The 15,298-nt window shown below is 50.5% G+C and overlaps 7 protein-coding genes across 7 annotated transcripts; 3 read left to right on the top strand and 4 right to left on the bottom strand.

Moving 5' to 3' along the window:
• Positions 1–1,359: 1,359 nt before the first annotated feature.
• Positions 1,360–3,204, bottom strand: HMPREF1120_02198 (hexokinase XprF; the record flags this gene model as incomplete). Its single annotated transcript, XM_009156234.1, has 2 exons — positions 1,360–2,587; positions 2,645–3,204. The coding sequence occupies 2 exons, from the start codon at positions 3,202–3,204 to the stop codon at positions 1,360–1,362; spliced, it is 1,788 nt and encodes a 595-aa protein (XP_009154482.1).
• A 1,052-nt stretch (positions 3,205–4,256) lies between these two features.
• Positions 4,257–5,868, top strand: HMPREF1120_02197 (uncharacterized protein). The gene is made up of 2 exons (XM_009156233.1): positions 4,257–5,080; positions 5,138–5,868. Exons 1-2 carry the CDS (start codon positions 4,698–4,700, stop codon positions 5,562–5,564), a joined length of 810 nt encoding a protein of 269 aa, XP_009154481.1. The 5' UTR covers positions 4,257–4,697; the 3' UTR covers positions 5,565–5,868.
• HMPREF1120_02196 (uncharacterized protein) lies at positions 5,695–6,033 on the bottom strand (the record flags this gene model as incomplete). Its single annotated transcript, XM_009156232.1, has 1 exon — positions 5,695–6,033. The coding sequence occupies one exon, from the start codon at positions 6,031–6,033 to the stop codon at positions 5,695–5,697; it is 339 nt and encodes a 112-aa protein (XP_009154480.1).
• A 546-nt stretch (positions 6,034–6,579) lies between these two features.
• On the top strand, positions 6,580–7,080 carry HMPREF1120_02195 (transcription initiation factor TFIIA small subunit; the record flags this gene model as incomplete). Its single annotated transcript, XM_009156231.1, has 3 exons — positions 6,580–6,620; positions 6,734–6,881; positions 6,934–7,080. The coding sequence occupies 3 exons, from the start codon at positions 6,580–6,582 to the stop codon at positions 7,078–7,080; spliced, it is 336 nt and encodes a 111-aa protein (XP_009154479.1).
• A 637-nt stretch (positions 7,081–7,717) lies between these two features.
• Positions 7,718–8,860, top strand: HMPREF1120_02194 (uncharacterized protein; the record flags this gene model as incomplete). Its single annotated transcript, XM_009156230.1, has 2 exons — positions 7,718–7,989; positions 8,038–8,860. 2 exons carry the CDS (start codon positions 7,718–7,720, stop codon positions 8,858–8,860), a joined length of 1,095 nt encoding a protein of 364 aa, XP_009154478.1.
• Positions 8,861–9,063: 203 nt separating this feature from the next.
• HMPREF1120_02193 (uncharacterized protein) lies at positions 9,064–9,440 on the bottom strand (the record flags this gene model as incomplete). Its single annotated transcript, XM_009156229.1, has 3 exons — positions 9,064–9,151; positions 9,226–9,281; positions 9,348–9,440. The coding sequence occupies 3 exons, from the start codon at positions 9,438–9,440 to the stop codon at positions 9,064–9,066; spliced, it is 237 nt and encodes a 78-aa protein (XP_009154477.1).
• A 2,448-nt stretch (positions 9,441–11,888) lies between these two features.
• HMPREF1120_02192 (uncharacterized protein) lies at positions 11,889–13,526 on the bottom strand (the record flags this gene model as incomplete). The annotated part of the gene is made up of 3 exons (XM_009156228.1): positions 11,889–12,739; positions 12,799–13,173; positions 13,239–13,526. Coding segments are annotated over 3 exons (1,514 nt in total), but the record flags the coding sequence as incomplete, so codon positions are not given.
• Positions 13,527–15,298: the final 1,772 nt, after the last annotated feature.

Genomic DNA, 15,298 nt, shown 5'->3' with positions numbered 1-15,298 from the left:
AACAGCAACAGGCAGGTCTCACATTCCTGATCACTTCAAAAGACTACTGTACTACTACTACTGTGCAGCGGTATGTGCGTCCATGCGGGCGTTGGTCGGTGATTCCAGGGCCGGGGAAAAAATGCACCAGGACCTGGAGAGCCGGGATCATGCGAGCAATTTTCAACCTGGACTCGAAGCTTGTGGCACCAAGAGGCGGCCTCCGCAATTCTCCCAGGCCTTAAACAACGGTGACGGGAATGCCATGGGCGCCCCTCGGCCTCCTGCCAGTGACCCTGTGTTGTCGCGCTTAGCCCCAGGAGCCCCGCCGCTCTAGCATTGTTCGGGCAAGGTGTTCGTTTAACAATGCTTCCGAGTCTAACAACTTGCCGAATAATGGGGTGTCTAGCACATGCTTACCTGCCTAGGTGGTACTAGCATAAAAGATCTGCCAAATGACAATAAATAGTAAAAGAAGCTCTTCTTACCACTGGCACTGTATTGCGAGAAGGGAGCGAGCATCTTGTCCTTTTGCTTCTTTCTGACGGGCACTCTGTACAGGAGGTGCACGGACATGTCGGTACCACGCCGCAGGACTGCAGGACTCGGAGTACGCAAAAAGCAAGAACTTCGCTCAACGCGGCACTGGCAGTCCGCACCAAGATGATACCCACAGGTTAAACGAACGCCCTTTGGCTTTGGAGCCTATTTTTCTCTTACGGCACGATTCGGTGGAATCGCCCGCCTCGGTCTAGTTTGAAATGCCTCAGGCTCACTACCATTTTGCAACATGCAACTTGAACCCCAGCTCAACAATTGGGTTTCTCCTAGTACGTGATGGCTAGCACATTTGGCTGCAGTCCCACGGCAGTCCTCTACATAGTACCTAGGTACGTTCTCTAGATGCTGTGCTACTACAATATAATTAGTAGTAGTACATCTGGTAGCTTCGGGTCAAAAACAGCCAACGGCCGTAAGTAGCCACTCCTGGAATGGCGGCATGCGGTGTAAATAAACAATACCTCTCGCCATCCCTCGTCCTCCTTGTCCTGCATGGCAGGTTACGGGATACCCCTGATTTGTGTAGGTTGCAGTGGCGTATTTCAGAGCTACCCAGGCAGCGCCCGCAAAGACCCCGTTTATACTGGTAGCTCCAAAGGTCGGCCATCAAGTCAAGCCTCAGTTTGCACCCCATAAAGCTATCCCACGAAATCGGGCCGGACATCCCATCAAGCTCCTTTTGCGCTTTTGCGGAAACGTCCAGTCTCCCAAACGCCAAACACATGCGATGAACCAGGACGCAAACTGTGAAGACAAGCCGAAACAAAATACGAAGTGCGACACAACGGGAAACTGGTCTTGCCGCCATTGCTGAATCCCTCACGATGCTTTGGTGTTCTGCTCGTTTGCTTCCATTCCAGCCAAAACGCCTGCGCCGATGATACCGCCATCCCGAGACTCTCGGAGGAAAACACTCTTGCCGCCATCTTGAGGTCCAGCCTTCATAACAAGCCGATCGATAAACCGCTGACACTGCTCCTTGAAGTTGGGGTAATGTTGAATAATTCCCCCGGTATACGCCACAACCAGCTCTTCCGGTCCTGACTTCCAGGCTGTAGCCCCGGGCGCCGGCGACAGTCCATCTGCGGCATCATTCGCGGGAGCGCAAAGGTGGCCGGTGGGCTTAGGTGACGGTGGTCGACTGTTTGGTGCCGTCGTCATCGTTACATCCTGTCCAGAAGCAGGGCTAGCCGGTTCGGCCAAGGCTATCTCACCCACCATTGCCAGCAGGCCCACTGTGGCCGCAGCAATCAGTCCCGCGGAGCGAACCTGAACAAGGTGCGCAATCTTGCGGAGGGCTCCTGCTGATTCCGATGTCCATCCCCAGTTGGAAGACTCTGGAGGTGGAATGCGCCGCTTCAGTTCGCCCGCCAATTCCGAATCCGACCGTGCCCGTGCAACCACCGCGCTGAGGAAGGTTGTCGTAAAACTGTAGCTGTGGACGATTGTCGCTGGCAGTGCAGCGGGAGGTATGGGCGGCTTGTGGACCCGGGTCATGTAATCGAGAAAGATAATCCGCACGAGCTCGCCTATATACCTGCCTCCGGTCATGTACTCCAGCGGTTGAAACCCTGGTCTGGCACATTCGGCATCCAATTGGCGGTCCCACTCTGTCGTGACGGCTTCCAAGGGCCCGCACGCTCCAGCAATGGTAATCTCGGTGTTGACCACGGTCTCGGTGGCATCGGGTTTGATCTTTCGAATGGACTCGACCTTCGCCTCACCCAGCTTGGAAAACGGCATTGGAATCGTGGCATTACATCCAGTGCCGACGATAATCCCTGCCGCGACCCGGGAATTGGGCAATGACTTGACGGTGTACGCAAGCGAAGCTAAGGTGGCAATGGTATCGTTCGTGATGGCAGCAATCTTTAATCGTGGAAGCGGCCCGAGTTTCCTCCTCTTGGCTCGGGGGGATGAGCCTTGGGATTGTCGGCGAGTGTGGCGTGCATATCCTTGCAGTAAGGTCGACCCTAGGTCCAGGTTCGAGCTGATGCCGAACCCTTTTCCCATCGGCATCAATGTCGCAGAGGAGACTTCAGTCTGGCTGTGTGGGGTATGTCAGCGTGCTTTACTCAGCGCTCAGGGCAATTCAAACACCTACATCATGGGAAAGCTGAATGTGATGCCCATTGGCAGTTCTTCCGGGACAGGAAACTTGCCCATGTCAGAAGCGAGCTGGTCGCCCACGACCTCGGCAATGCAATCACCAATCCATGCAAACAAGTCCTCCGTCTGATCCATCTTCAGGTGCTCTCCGATGGGCCATGCCTTTTCTAGCGTCCGGCGTACTCGAGGTCGCTGAGCATTCCTGATAGTCTCACGTGAGCGCTCGGCCCCGTTGGCGTTCGGCAGGCGGTCATCACTAGGCGTATCGCCCAGCAATTCAATGAAGGCCACACGAAGATTGGTGCCGCCAACATCGATGGCGAGGAATTGGCCGGTTTCTCCACCCGAGGGTAGTTTTGTCACCGGCGTAGGCAAGAATTGTTCTTCAGAATGCAAGGCTAGCTCTTCGTAGACCTTGGAGAATTGGTAGGCGAGGCTATGCACTACGGCATCATTGATCACCAGCGGCCGCAAAAACTGGTCAAGTTCTTGCTCCAGGTCATCCGGAGGCGGACTGCCATTGCTGGCTGATCTAGTCGAGGCCAGCTCCGACATGACAATCGGTGAGCGTGAGATATGAAGCGTGGGAGCTGAAGTATCGGAGTGGTTGCACAAGACACGTCCTCAAGGTCGGTTGACTCACGTGCAAGGCAACCAAGCCAGAATTGGACCCTCCCAAGGCAGCAATCCTACTTCCGCGACCTCGACTCTGGCGAGAGTGGTTTTGCAGATCCGGAGTGCTTGGAAGGATCAAGTACAGCAGCAGTCTATCGGTTCAGGAAGGCTACCACATAGTTCATACAAACAGTCCGTGGACGGGGATTAAGATATGTTTGTTGCCTTGTCCGCCGCTCAGATGTGACCCTGGAAGTCGGATGTGACGCTGGGGGGAAGAGACTACCACGAGGTCTCGAAGGAGAATGGGAGAAGGACAAGCCGGCCTCAAGCGGTATTGCGCTATGCTGGTTCAGTTGTGGTTTCCAGGGCCTCCCCAGCCCTGCGCCTTGAGGACCACTGACCGAGCGAGCATTAATATTTATTTCATTCCGGCATCGCACAGACCCCGCCAACTCGGGCAAGCTAGAGTTTCGATCGCAGCGAGCCTGACGCCTTGCAGCCTATCGAGCCGCTCCTCATTAGCCCAACGAGTCCCCTGAATGACAGCGACTGGGCCGGCTTGGTGGATGAGGGGGCCTGCCAGCCTGCCACATGGCTTCAGGGCTTCGATGACACTTGGGGAGGATGGCACAAGTCCGAGACGAGTGTCTGGGTCTGCGATAACGGCTGGTGGGGATCTCGAGTGGATGTGTGTCTGTGTGCGCCGTGCGGTTGGTCATCGTCGGGCATTCATGGGGCAGGAGTTCTCCTGCTCCGACCTGGATAGGTACTAGATGCTCAGCTGCGGTATACAATGCTCCATCAGTATTCGTCGTAGGGCGCAAGGCAGACTATTGTTCCCGGTGCAGTGGTACCCTTATTTTATCGGGAAAAGTACAGTCGTATTGTCGTGGAATTGGCTGCGAGAACGGAGTGGTTGACGATAGATTTACGGGATCATCCCCGACGAAGGGGAGAAAGTTTGATGAGCTTCTTTCTTTGCACCGGAGGCATGATGTCTATAGCTAGTACCTATGTAGGTACAAGTATAATATTGGACAATTGTACAATTGTACAGGCGCCTTCAAGTTCTTGTTGAGCTGCAGTGCAGCCTCCGAGTCTCGCTCTACAACAATTATTAATGTACTGCCAGTAGCAGCTCGGAGGCTGCCCGTGGTGTTCGTCCCCTTCGGCCGCCAAGCCGGTGGCCGCAATTATTGGGGGTCAGTGCTGCGTTGCAGTTACGTTGCTCGTCTGCGATCACTGGACTTGAACACTGGCCGCATGTTCTCTCGTACCGCTTGATGCTGAAGTGTACTTCAGACGCAACAGGCACTGGCATGCCATGACCCCTTGGTCCATATAATTCTCATCTTTAAGAGCGCATTGGCTCCATCAGCCTGATAATAGAGACCCTCCACCTCCCTGCATTGAGCCTTCGAGATCACATCATGGCTCCTTATAGCCCCGTGCCTGTCGACGAAAAGGCAGCACTCTACCACTACCAAGAGCCTTGTTACACAGAGCGCCGTCGGCCAGGGTCAAGACCATGGAGAAGGACTTTGATCACACGCATTATACCGGCTCTGCTCACGTTACTGGCGGTTTTCTCGTTATTCCGCGCCGTTTTCGTTTGCAACCACCATTACAACCCTGGCCTGTCACCCCATGATGCCGACTTGGGCGATAGTCTAGAAGGTGGAAATAAAGTGCCACTTGAGATTCATGTCATGTCCAAATGTCCTGATGCGCGGGATTGTCTACGTGAACTGGTGGTACCGACCATGGAACGAGTTAGCGATAAAGTCAACTTCACAATGTCATTTATTGGAAGGTAAATTGGTTGCATCTGTTCTGTCTGGCCCGGTCACCCTCGCTCACACTGTTCCAGCATCGATCCCAACTCGGACGCTGTTACCTGCAAACACGGCCCCGCTGAATGTCTCGGAAACGTCATCCTCCTGTGTGCAGCGCATGTCTACTCCGACGTGAAGGTGTGGCTCGGGTTTGCCAATTGCATGATATCCGATTATCCAGACATTCCCAATCGAGACTTGGTTGAGGATTGCGCCATGGAGCACGGGGTTGACTTTCAGAAGCTGAATACTTGCATCAGCGAGGAAGGAGAAGGTGTCGGCCTGCTTCGAGAGAGCGTTCTCAGGAGTCAGGAAAATAACGTAACGAAGAGCTGCACAGTGAGGCTGGCTGGCGAAACCAGATGTATTCGTGATGGGGGCAAGTGGTATGACTGCCCAGGAGGCAGTTCGGTTAAGAGCCTCGTACGCGACATCAATCATCTGTACAACAAGACCATATGAAACGTCGGCTTGGAAAGCGACGAAATTGTCAACTGGCCGCCTCTTTGATACCCTCGAATGACGAGTGCTTCAGAAGGTCTCCTCTCCCCCGAATTGTTGGTTGCTGACACCCGAGATCTCCATAGCCCTTTCAGATGTATCTGAACATGTTCTCGCGGACGCCTCTTTTCATAGCAACTGCCTTTCCCTCTTCCAGTTCGACTCCGGCCTCTCCACCGTCGCCAGCTAGATTCTCCATGGCTCTGCGCATCTCTTCATCTGCCTCTGCCATGCTCTTGTGCACTTTCTTGAGTTTTTCGATTTTGTCTTGCTTCTCTTGTGAATCAGACCCTTTATCGGATTTAGAGTCGGTAAGACCTTTCGAAGTTGACGTAGAAGCCCATCGTTGTAATCTCACGGTCTTGTTGAAAGGGAGGACTGGGCGTTGATGGAGGGTGCAGGTGCGGGAAACAAGAGATATGGTCTTCATTGTGGATCTCATTTGCGATGGATAGAATAGTCTATGCACGGCTATGGACACCTTTTGTCTTCTGACATACTACTACAAGGAGGAGGTGAGCGAGAGGGCCTTCTTTGAAAGGAGCTGTGATCAAGGAATATGTACACTGGCTATTGCGGTCACTGCAGTGAGGCACGAGGTATGAAGTAATGCAGCGCCCAAGTATCACTGCTCTCAGCGAATCAGGCGAACCTCATACGGATCTCAAGCCCCGGCCAATGTCAGTGGCGCTCCGAGTCCCCCATTTAGCGGCCTTTTGGCACTAACTCTATTCGGGCCTAGTGGCCTCATGCCAGGCTGCGCTGTACTTCTGTGCTTCACAATACAACTGCCACTACTAAACTCCTACTTGTACTGTGGTATGCTTCTTGATATATCTCGACCTTTTACCACATGCACACTTCATATTGAGTTATCCTCCACTCTCACTCAGCCTACAACCCTCCCTGATCCCTGCTCGACGTCCAGGACGACGTGAGGCACGAGCGATCGGGTCTCGAGGAAGGGCCTCTTAGGATGGCTGCTCAACAGTACTACGAACTCTATCGGGGCAGCAGGTGGGTTGCGCTTTGTGGTTTTGCGCCTGTTTCAGCGCCCTTTCTCCTGTCTTGCACTACTGAACTCGTCAACGGAGTGGAGGGGCCGAATGTTGACTAGTCTTTATCCGTAGCATCGGCGAAGCGCTCATCGATACTATCGATGACCTGATCAACGATGGCCGGATAGAACCCCAGTTAGCCATGAAGATCCTGAGCAACTTCGACCGCGCTATAGCCGAGACGCTGGCCGAAAAGGTCAAGTCAAGACTTACGTTCAAGGTTAGTGTTGCAGAGACTGCTTTGCGTTAACAGTACTGAACTGGAACATCAGGGTCATCTGGAAACCTACCGATTCTGCGATGATGTTTGGACCTTCCTGGTCAAGGACGTGAGATTCAAAAGCGATGGTGGGCAGGAGTTCCATGCCGATAAGGTCAAAATTGTGAGCTGCAACTCCAAGAAGCCTGGTGAGATATAGTGGCGCAAGCAGGCTTCTCCTCGTCGTGTCCACAAACAGAAGCCACAAGTCCGTGAGAAAGGCGCATGCTGTTGTTGCCCGCATCCTGGTCATGACAAACACAACGGAGTTTGGTGCAACGGAAACAATTGGCGTAAAGATGGTCGATGCATTACGAAGGAAATGGCAAAATGATACCCCTGGCTGGCAGGCTACAAAAAGTCACAGAGTCAGATACTGTAATTGAAACAACACAAGAGAGCTGGTCTACTGTTCTTGTCAGTACTGTCTACATGATTTGGAACGTCGAATTCCCGTCTATCTAAACCTTTGCTGTAGAACAAACAGAGGCTGTGCAGGAGATAACGGTGAAAATGCTGGAGTAGTGGAGTTGAGTCTGTAGCCTGCGGCTGCATCACTTGCTGCAGTTGGTTGAAAGTGCAAGCAAAGCCTCGCGAACTTCACTTCGCGGTCAGTGACTTCTCACTGCAGAACGTCAACCTCTCTGGCTTTGTAGTCATCCACATCTCTCCTGCCTTGTACTTCACGCATTTTAGACAGACATGCACAGAGTGGTTGTCGAAGAGAACTGCACCCAACGGGCCAACCCTCCGTGAGCTTCCAACTATATTTCCTTCCACCGACCGAACCGGACCTAATGGCGCGTATCTTACCTTGGAATGCTGGCGCTGACGAGGGCCATCCAGCGAAGAGACAACGGGTGACTCAGACTCTGCGACCAAAAGCGGAGCGGGCGTCATCTCCAGACACGGAGTCGCGAGCAACCGAGCAAGAAACCCCGGATGTGCACAAAGCTCAGGCACCAGAAACTCCTGAGAGGGCAAACCCAACAGCGAAAAGGCTGGACCCAGTCTCAAGAAGAAGATCGCCGTCATCTTCTCCTGTGCGGGCGCCGTCAGTTTCTTTCGAGTGAGTAGGTGCTGCCTGTTGTACAGCATTTAACTTACAAAGAGGTAGACCTATGCGTGAAGGTTACGATGCCGACGATATCTATATTATGGTGGAAGACGAGTTTCAAACAATCGCGCAGTCGTATACTGCACACCTACACCGGGCCGAGTATAAGAGGTTGGTTAGACAAGCACGCGAAGCGGCGCCCAAGGCCCTGCCTGAACCCACATCACCCATGTCGAAGGAGGCAAGACACCGAATCAAAAGACTGGCATTGGAGAGCAAGCAGAAAGAAACACTACAGAACGTTTTTGGGACATCCTCTAAAAGCGCAAATGCGGAGGAGGAGGAAGAGGAAGAGGTGGTCGACTTGTGGTCTGGAACCAGTCTGGCACCGCTGATGGCAAGTGGTGGCCAACAGAAGAGGTCCTTGATCGGGCTTGAAAAGATCACGAGCAAGACGAAGGCGAGCATGGGCTTTGCAAGAAAACAACCGGCCGATAACGCTGCCAGGGATGAGGTCGCCGGACAAGGAGAGGAGCACCGAGACGACTTAGCGAAGGGTTTTCGACAGAATCTACCACGAGGTCGCGAGAACCATGTTGCCGCTGGACCCTCCTCTTCCCGGCTCCTGAACAGCGAGGCTTCGAGGCGAAGACACAGTCCCGCCGAACCGCGAACCGACGATATGCGTTCGAAAGGGAATACTCCGTCGCCTTCATCTGGACTCGACCACGGGTCTGTTGTTTCTCAAGATCGAAAATATGACTCGGCGTCACGCAGGCCGCGGTCGGCAGCCCGAGTCAACCGCAATGGTCTTGTGAAACGGGACTCGGAGGACAAAGAGAAGAAGTCGCGCTTGGAAGAAGTGCCAATGTTCATAATATGATGTTCTGCTTCTTCCATGGCCGCCTGACTATTATCCCTGTTCCAGGGAGCTTCTCACGCGCAAGGCCATGCCAAGAGCAGCCTGCAAAGCCATCGCAAGCGATGAACAGCCAAATGATGTATGTTCTGATGCCAATGTCCAGCCCCTCCACTCCTTCACTCGTGATTGCTCCAGCTAACATGGGTTAGAATGTTTGGGTGTGCTCAAGCTGTGTCGCTCCGGAGCTGCGTCTGCGAAGCTCGATGCATGGCCTGGGCATCCTCTCGGGCTCGCTCGATGAGAATCGCGTTTCTATGCGGTAATGGGTCAGCGTCACTTGTGTCTTCCGAGGTAACAAATGGTAGGGCGTTGCAGCCGGCTCATACCCATCAACATCTTTACCAAGAGTTATGTTCTCACGGCGGAAGTTGGTAGGTGGTCCCTATAGAAGATATCAGAACTCGTGGTCGTCGGTCATTGTACCAGTACTGGCACGGCAGCAACGTACAATGACAATCTTCCTATCCTGCTTCTGGCTCTCGGAACAGCCGCGGCGCAGCTTGGCCTTGAGCCACTTGCGGCCGGTGCGGAATTTCTTCATTGTGACGAGCTTGAGTTCTTGCACAGACACCATCGACGAGTCGAGTACAGAGGTAGGTTGGTGGGTTGAAGCTGGAAGTTGAGGGATCACGGTGGGAAAGGTTTCATGGACGACGGTATGTGCAAGTTTGTGGTTGTGGTTGCATCAGGTTGATACTACGATAAGAGAAACGAGGTGTTGTGTCGTAAAAAAGGGAGCTGATTCAAGCGGCAAGTTCAATAAAAGATTTGTTCAAATGAAGCTGGGTTGAAGCGCGAGGTGCGGCTCGAATGAGTGACAACCGAGTTGGATAACACGAAAGACTAAAGTGATGTTGCGCTGCTGTTGGAGCCAGGATAGCCGCAATACGGAGGGAGGGATCCCCAAGGCATATCATGCCATAGTCGAATATGGCAACGAAGGGCGCTCCGAAAGCAAAAATCAAAAAAAAAATCAAAAAGCAAGCCAGGACGAAGCGAAGTGAAGTGAATGGAGGAGGCCCTTCACTGTCAAGCTGAGCTTAAGTCAAGTCCATTTTATCCTGCCATGCCACGCCATGCTATGCCACGAGTCAAAAACAGAAAGCGCGCCGTGCCCTGTCTGGGGCCCTCGTTACGAATTTTAGCACAGTCCGTCTCAGCTTTATCCGTTTTGTCCTCAAACACATTGTCCGAGATTATCATTACAGGCTCGGTGGATCGAGATTTCACTATGTATAGGACCAAGGACAAGGAAACTGCCTCCCCTTCCTTGCACGAGATGCAATGCCAGGAATGTGGACAGCCACGGAAACGGGCAAACACCGGCTTCATGGTTCAGGTTCGCGTTGTCATCGCGACTGACACTGCAACGCCCGCCCTTCAACGGCTATGACCACTGCGTAATACCACCTGAAACTTGAACTGGGATTAGGTGCCCGGTATCCAGGGCTCCAGACACGCATGTGTGTCTATGTGTCCGTGTTCCCATTCCTCGGGTTGATCCGCGCAACAAGTGGTGTGTGTGTGTGGTTCGGCCAGGCGGTCGGCTACTTGCTCGGGAGTGGGAGTGGCGCCATGCTTTTTGTCTCTTGTCATCTTGTCCTACTCCACGAGTCACCTGGGTGACAATAGCAGAGTCCGTTGAACGATAGGGCCAACTTGGCGGTGAATACATTACTGTCTTGTTGCCATGGTTCTTGACACGTTACACGGCACTGGCAAGGAAGGGAGGGAGGGGCCGAGGGGTAGTCTTCTTGTCTTGCAGGGCGTCGGGCGTCCCTTCGAGAAGGAAGATTTGATCAGCCGGGCCGGGAATCAATCAACCAACGCAACCCTAACCCGTTTCCTTGGTAAACTAAACTTGATGTGCTACAGCACTGTGCAGCCACTCCTTGCTTTGCAATCTTGATCTTGCCGATGGGATGAGACGCGACATACGCGACGCGCCGGAAGGGAAGGGAAGGCTACGGTTTCCGCCCGACCCGCTGGCCATCAAAGCAAGCATGCATGCATGCAAGGGGGTAGACAGATGGTACTGTAGATGACAATAACACTGAAAATCAATTGATTAGATCTAAGGTTCTGCACTGCAGCGAACCTCGACATCGCTATTGATGTCTCTGTCTCTCGGCCCATCAAATTGCCCTTGTTTGTTTCAATGGAGAAAAATAATGGATGGGGACGCACACGACGTATATACTGTGTAGCTTGGAGGCGCTATGATAGTTTTTCATGCTCAAGATTTGGGAGAAAGGCGAGCAATTATAAGGTGTGCAGTGTGATTGATTTGAAACACGGGGAACATTGGAAATCATGTATAGAGATGACGACTCCGAGAGTGGCATACTCTATGTCGAATTGTTGTATGTGTCTTCTGCTTAATACACTCCAGCATACTGAGTCGTCTCTGCCAGTGCCATCTCCTCCAACGACGGCAGGCATGCTATGATTTGCTTCTTGACCAGTGACTCTTGGGGTGCAATGTGCAAGGGTACTCGATCGCCGTGGTGGGAATAATAAAGTGACTGTCTCTCGTCGAGCTCCACAGCTCGTCTCATCCTCCAGCCTCGACTTGCAGACAACTCGTCGCTTCATGGCTGCACTTGTGCCTCTGGTCGAAGACTTCGTTCTCGTTGAAGGTTGTCAGTTTCCACTTGTCCTTGTACAGCTTGTCGACTATCTGAGATAAGCGGTGCTCAACGGGAGCCTGAGAGTTGCGCATGTCATTGGCACAAGTAGGTAGGGTGTTGAGATGACCCTTGAGTCAGGGCTATTGCCGGATGCCCAAGGATTGCTCCAAAGATGAAGCTGGTGGCAATATCCCACAGCCTTGTTCCAGCCTGGACATGTTATTTACCATCACCAAGGCACATGGGTCCTGAAGCCATGTCTTGAATCCTGGTGTCTGTTCAAGATCGCAGAGTGGACACTGATACTTCTCATTGCGCGGAAGCCTCACCAGCCGACTCGTTTTCTGGTCGGTGATATTTCACAGGTCGAAGGGCCATATCGCTTTCAAGTCCCTTTCAGTTTTGATCGGCTCATCCGGGTCATCATCCGCCTCCGCGGCGCTTAGTATGGCTTGCACCACATCAGAATATAATTGCTGATGTTGCAATTGAATCGCATCCCACCCCTCGTCGGGTACCCAGCCGTCGGATGAGATGCCGACATAGTCTTTGACATGTTTGCGTAGCCTTTGGGCAGCAAGAAAGTATCGATACTCGCGCTCATGAGCAGCAAACTGATCCGAGTCTGGTGTTGCGACGGGACATTTCTCCTGAAACCCTAGATCGCCCCATTCTCTTGCAGTCATGAACAGATCATGTTGAAAAGCAACAACGCCATCGTTCCACGTTCGGTGTGGATATAGGAGTGGGCGGACAAGGCGCTCGTCCAAGGAATGAGCGCGAGCCCACTGTGGGCAATATGATCCCATGAAGAGATCAAATGCTTCAGCGCATATCACAGCACTCTCATCCGTCGAGTCATCAGGTAGAGTCGCAAAATCGGGTCTTGTGTTGGCGACCACCCAGAATGCCGGATCTAAACTGGCCGACTGCCAGTCAATGAAGCTTGCGACTTTGGTGGGATCGTCGCGGTCAACGAAGATATTCCTCTTGTTCAAATCTGGATGAGACAATATCGGGTCTGCGACAACCCGGATCCTCGGGTCCTTCGACATTGTTCTCAAGAGCAGACGTCCCTCTTGAAGTACTTGAAGATGCATAACAGGAGTGCCGAAGTAGGATGGCCGACACTCTTGATGATTGTCATGTGGTGGAACTCTCGAGATGCCGGCATCGATGAGTCCATCACTCCAAGATGAGAGATCCGTCCCTAATGAGGAAATATTAGCACGACTCTCGGCAAGTGAGGATGATTCTGGTGGTGCGTACATGGGCCTCTATTTGGCCGCTTCATGTCGTAGTATCGAAAATCCCCGACGTTGCAATCCCAATATCGAGATGCGACATGCGGCCCAACGCAAAATCGGTCATCCTCCGGTAATACTATCGCAGACTCGGGCTGGTCATCTGTTGTGTAGTATAAACTTCCGTACGCTGGAAAATGAACGTCGTCAATCGAGCCTAGCAATTGACAAATGTTCTTGATACATTCGACTCGCTGCTCGATAGTCATCTCGGCCCATTTCGAGTGCAGCGAAATCCCGGCGGAAGGCTCCATGATGATATACTCGCTGCCGACCTCGTTGCTCTCATCGTCACTCCAGTCATAGATTGTGGGTATTGGTATTCTGGAATGTTTCTTCACTATGAGAGAACGGACACTGAGTCAGACTAAGAGGATCTCGTTGGTAGGAAGTGATGCTACCAACAGAATTCAATCGTTGCAACCTCCGATTGAGTGGTCAAACGTCGAGGCCCTGCATTCGAAAAGGGTAGTTTTGCGACAACCGACCTTCCATTGTCGGCGGTGAAGATAAAGGCCCGGTTGAAGCCACCTTCCTTCTTCTCGTAGGTCGCAACAAAATCGGCTCCGGGACAGAATTTGACAACTCGTCGGCAGAGAGCGTCGAAGTCGAACGAAATGTGACGGGCTGCTTGATGTGCTGCATTGTTGCGCAGCCATTGCCCGCCAGAATATTTATATGGGTCCGCACCTTCTGACTATCAAATTATGAAGCCATAAGTTGACAGTAGGTATTTACCTACCTTTGGGAGCATTGGTTGAGAAGGGTTTCTGGACATGTAAAGACACCCTGCCGTGCCTTCTGCTTGGAAGAGGAGGGCGGACAAGACATGGTGGCACGCAGTGGTACCCGTACCGTCGAACCACCGAAAAGGCACCAGACATAGTAGGCCTCGTCTGCGCAGCTAGTATGCTGAAGCTGTACCTACCTAGGCATTGGACATGTTGGTAACGATAACCATACCTAGGTACCGGATACCGAGAGGTGCTCGAAGTTGCTGTACAAACTCCGCGTTAAGCGAGACTTGGCGATACACCTAGAGTAGACTAGCGCCGTATTAGTCCTACCGTGCACTTTTACTTATATTACCTTATAACGTTATATAGGATTAATACGACTTCTTCTTCTCTTTATTCTTCTCGTCTTTTACTACTCTATCTATCTAGATAGTAACTCGTATAAACTTCTTATAACTATTCGTACTAAGTTTCGAGATAAATATATATAAGTATATACGATTACTCGTAAGCTCTCGCGAGTATACGCGAGTACCCGTACCGATAAAGAATCTAGCTAATTACTTAAGAGTACGTCTATAAATCTTAGAAAGTAATAGATAATAAGAATAGTAATTTTATAGCGTAAGTAGTCTTAAATACTTATATACGAACGTAAATACTCTTAAGAAAGCGAAGAAGAAAAAGCTAGTATAAAGAAGAGTACTTAAGTTAGTTTATAAATATATATAAGTATTAAGTATAATACGAATAAGACTTAGCTAGTAGTTTTATAGTATTACTTTATAAATAATTATAAATATCTAGTTATTAGATACTATAAACTTAGCTTATATATCTAATCTAAAAATAGATTCGGGCGTACTTAAGTACTAATAAACGCTCGTAAGCGCCCGCTATTAACTATAGATATACGCGAGTATATATCGATATTTATAAGCGTATACGGATATAGTAATATAATAATAAGTACTTATAAGTGTACGAGAGTAGTAGAAAGAGTATATAAGCGTACGAAATTTACTTATAAATAATTACTTAGTATATACTAGAATATACTTAATTAACTATAAATATATATAAGTATACGAGAGCGAACGCGAGCGCCAACGAATATACGGAAGTAATAATAAATGCCCGCGAACGTACGCGGGTAGTAGAAGACGTATATAAGCGTACGAAATTTAATCGTAAATAATTACTAAGCGTATACTAGAATATACTTATAACTATATAAAAGTTATAGAGAGAGTATATAAGCGTACGAACTTTAGTTATAAATAATTACTAAGCGTATACTAGGATATACTCGCGACTATATAAAGGCGATAATAAGCGCTCGCGCGCCTATATATATCTTTATATACGTACGCGAGTATTTATTACTACTTATAAGCACTTACTAGCGTCCTATTACTAACTCGGTTATTTTTAAGTTTAATATTATTTATAAAAATAAATACTCTCTCTAGTTTTCTCTTCTATTTTATCTCTAAACTACGATATTCTCGTAAATATTTACGATAACGAATAAGTAATATCGACTCTATTCTAAATAATTACTATAATACTTTAGTACTTTAAATATATCGGCTAGACTTATATAAAGCCGTAAGTTTATTAATAATAATACTACTCGTAATCTAATATAAACTCTCTAGTAACTACCTAGAACGAGACTCTCGCGCGTATCGACCCTAGCCGTAGGAGGATATAGTAGATATTCTA

Source organism: Exophiala dermatitidis, assembly GCF_000230625.1.
Source record: "Exophiala dermatitidis NIH/UT8656 unplaced genomic scaffold supercont1.2, whole genome shotgun sequence".
Lineage (NCBI taxonomy): Eukaryota > Fungi > Ascomycota > Eurotiomycetes > Chaetothyriales > Herpotrichiellaceae > Exophiala > Exophiala dermatitidis.
Note: the sequence above shows the minus strand (reverse complement) of the source record. Positions and strands in the feature narration are given on the sequence as shown.

Bases quoted from the DNA above. Each gene is read 5' to 3' on its own strand.
- HMPREF1120_02197 (XM_009156233.1), top strand. From the start codon at position 4,698: ATGGCTCCTTATAGCCCCGTGCCTGTCGACGAAAAGGCAGCACTCTAC. The intron at 5,081-5,137 runs GTAAATTGGTTG...ACACTGTTCCAG, and splicing joins ACAATGTCATTTATTGGAAG to CATCGATCCCAACTCGGACG.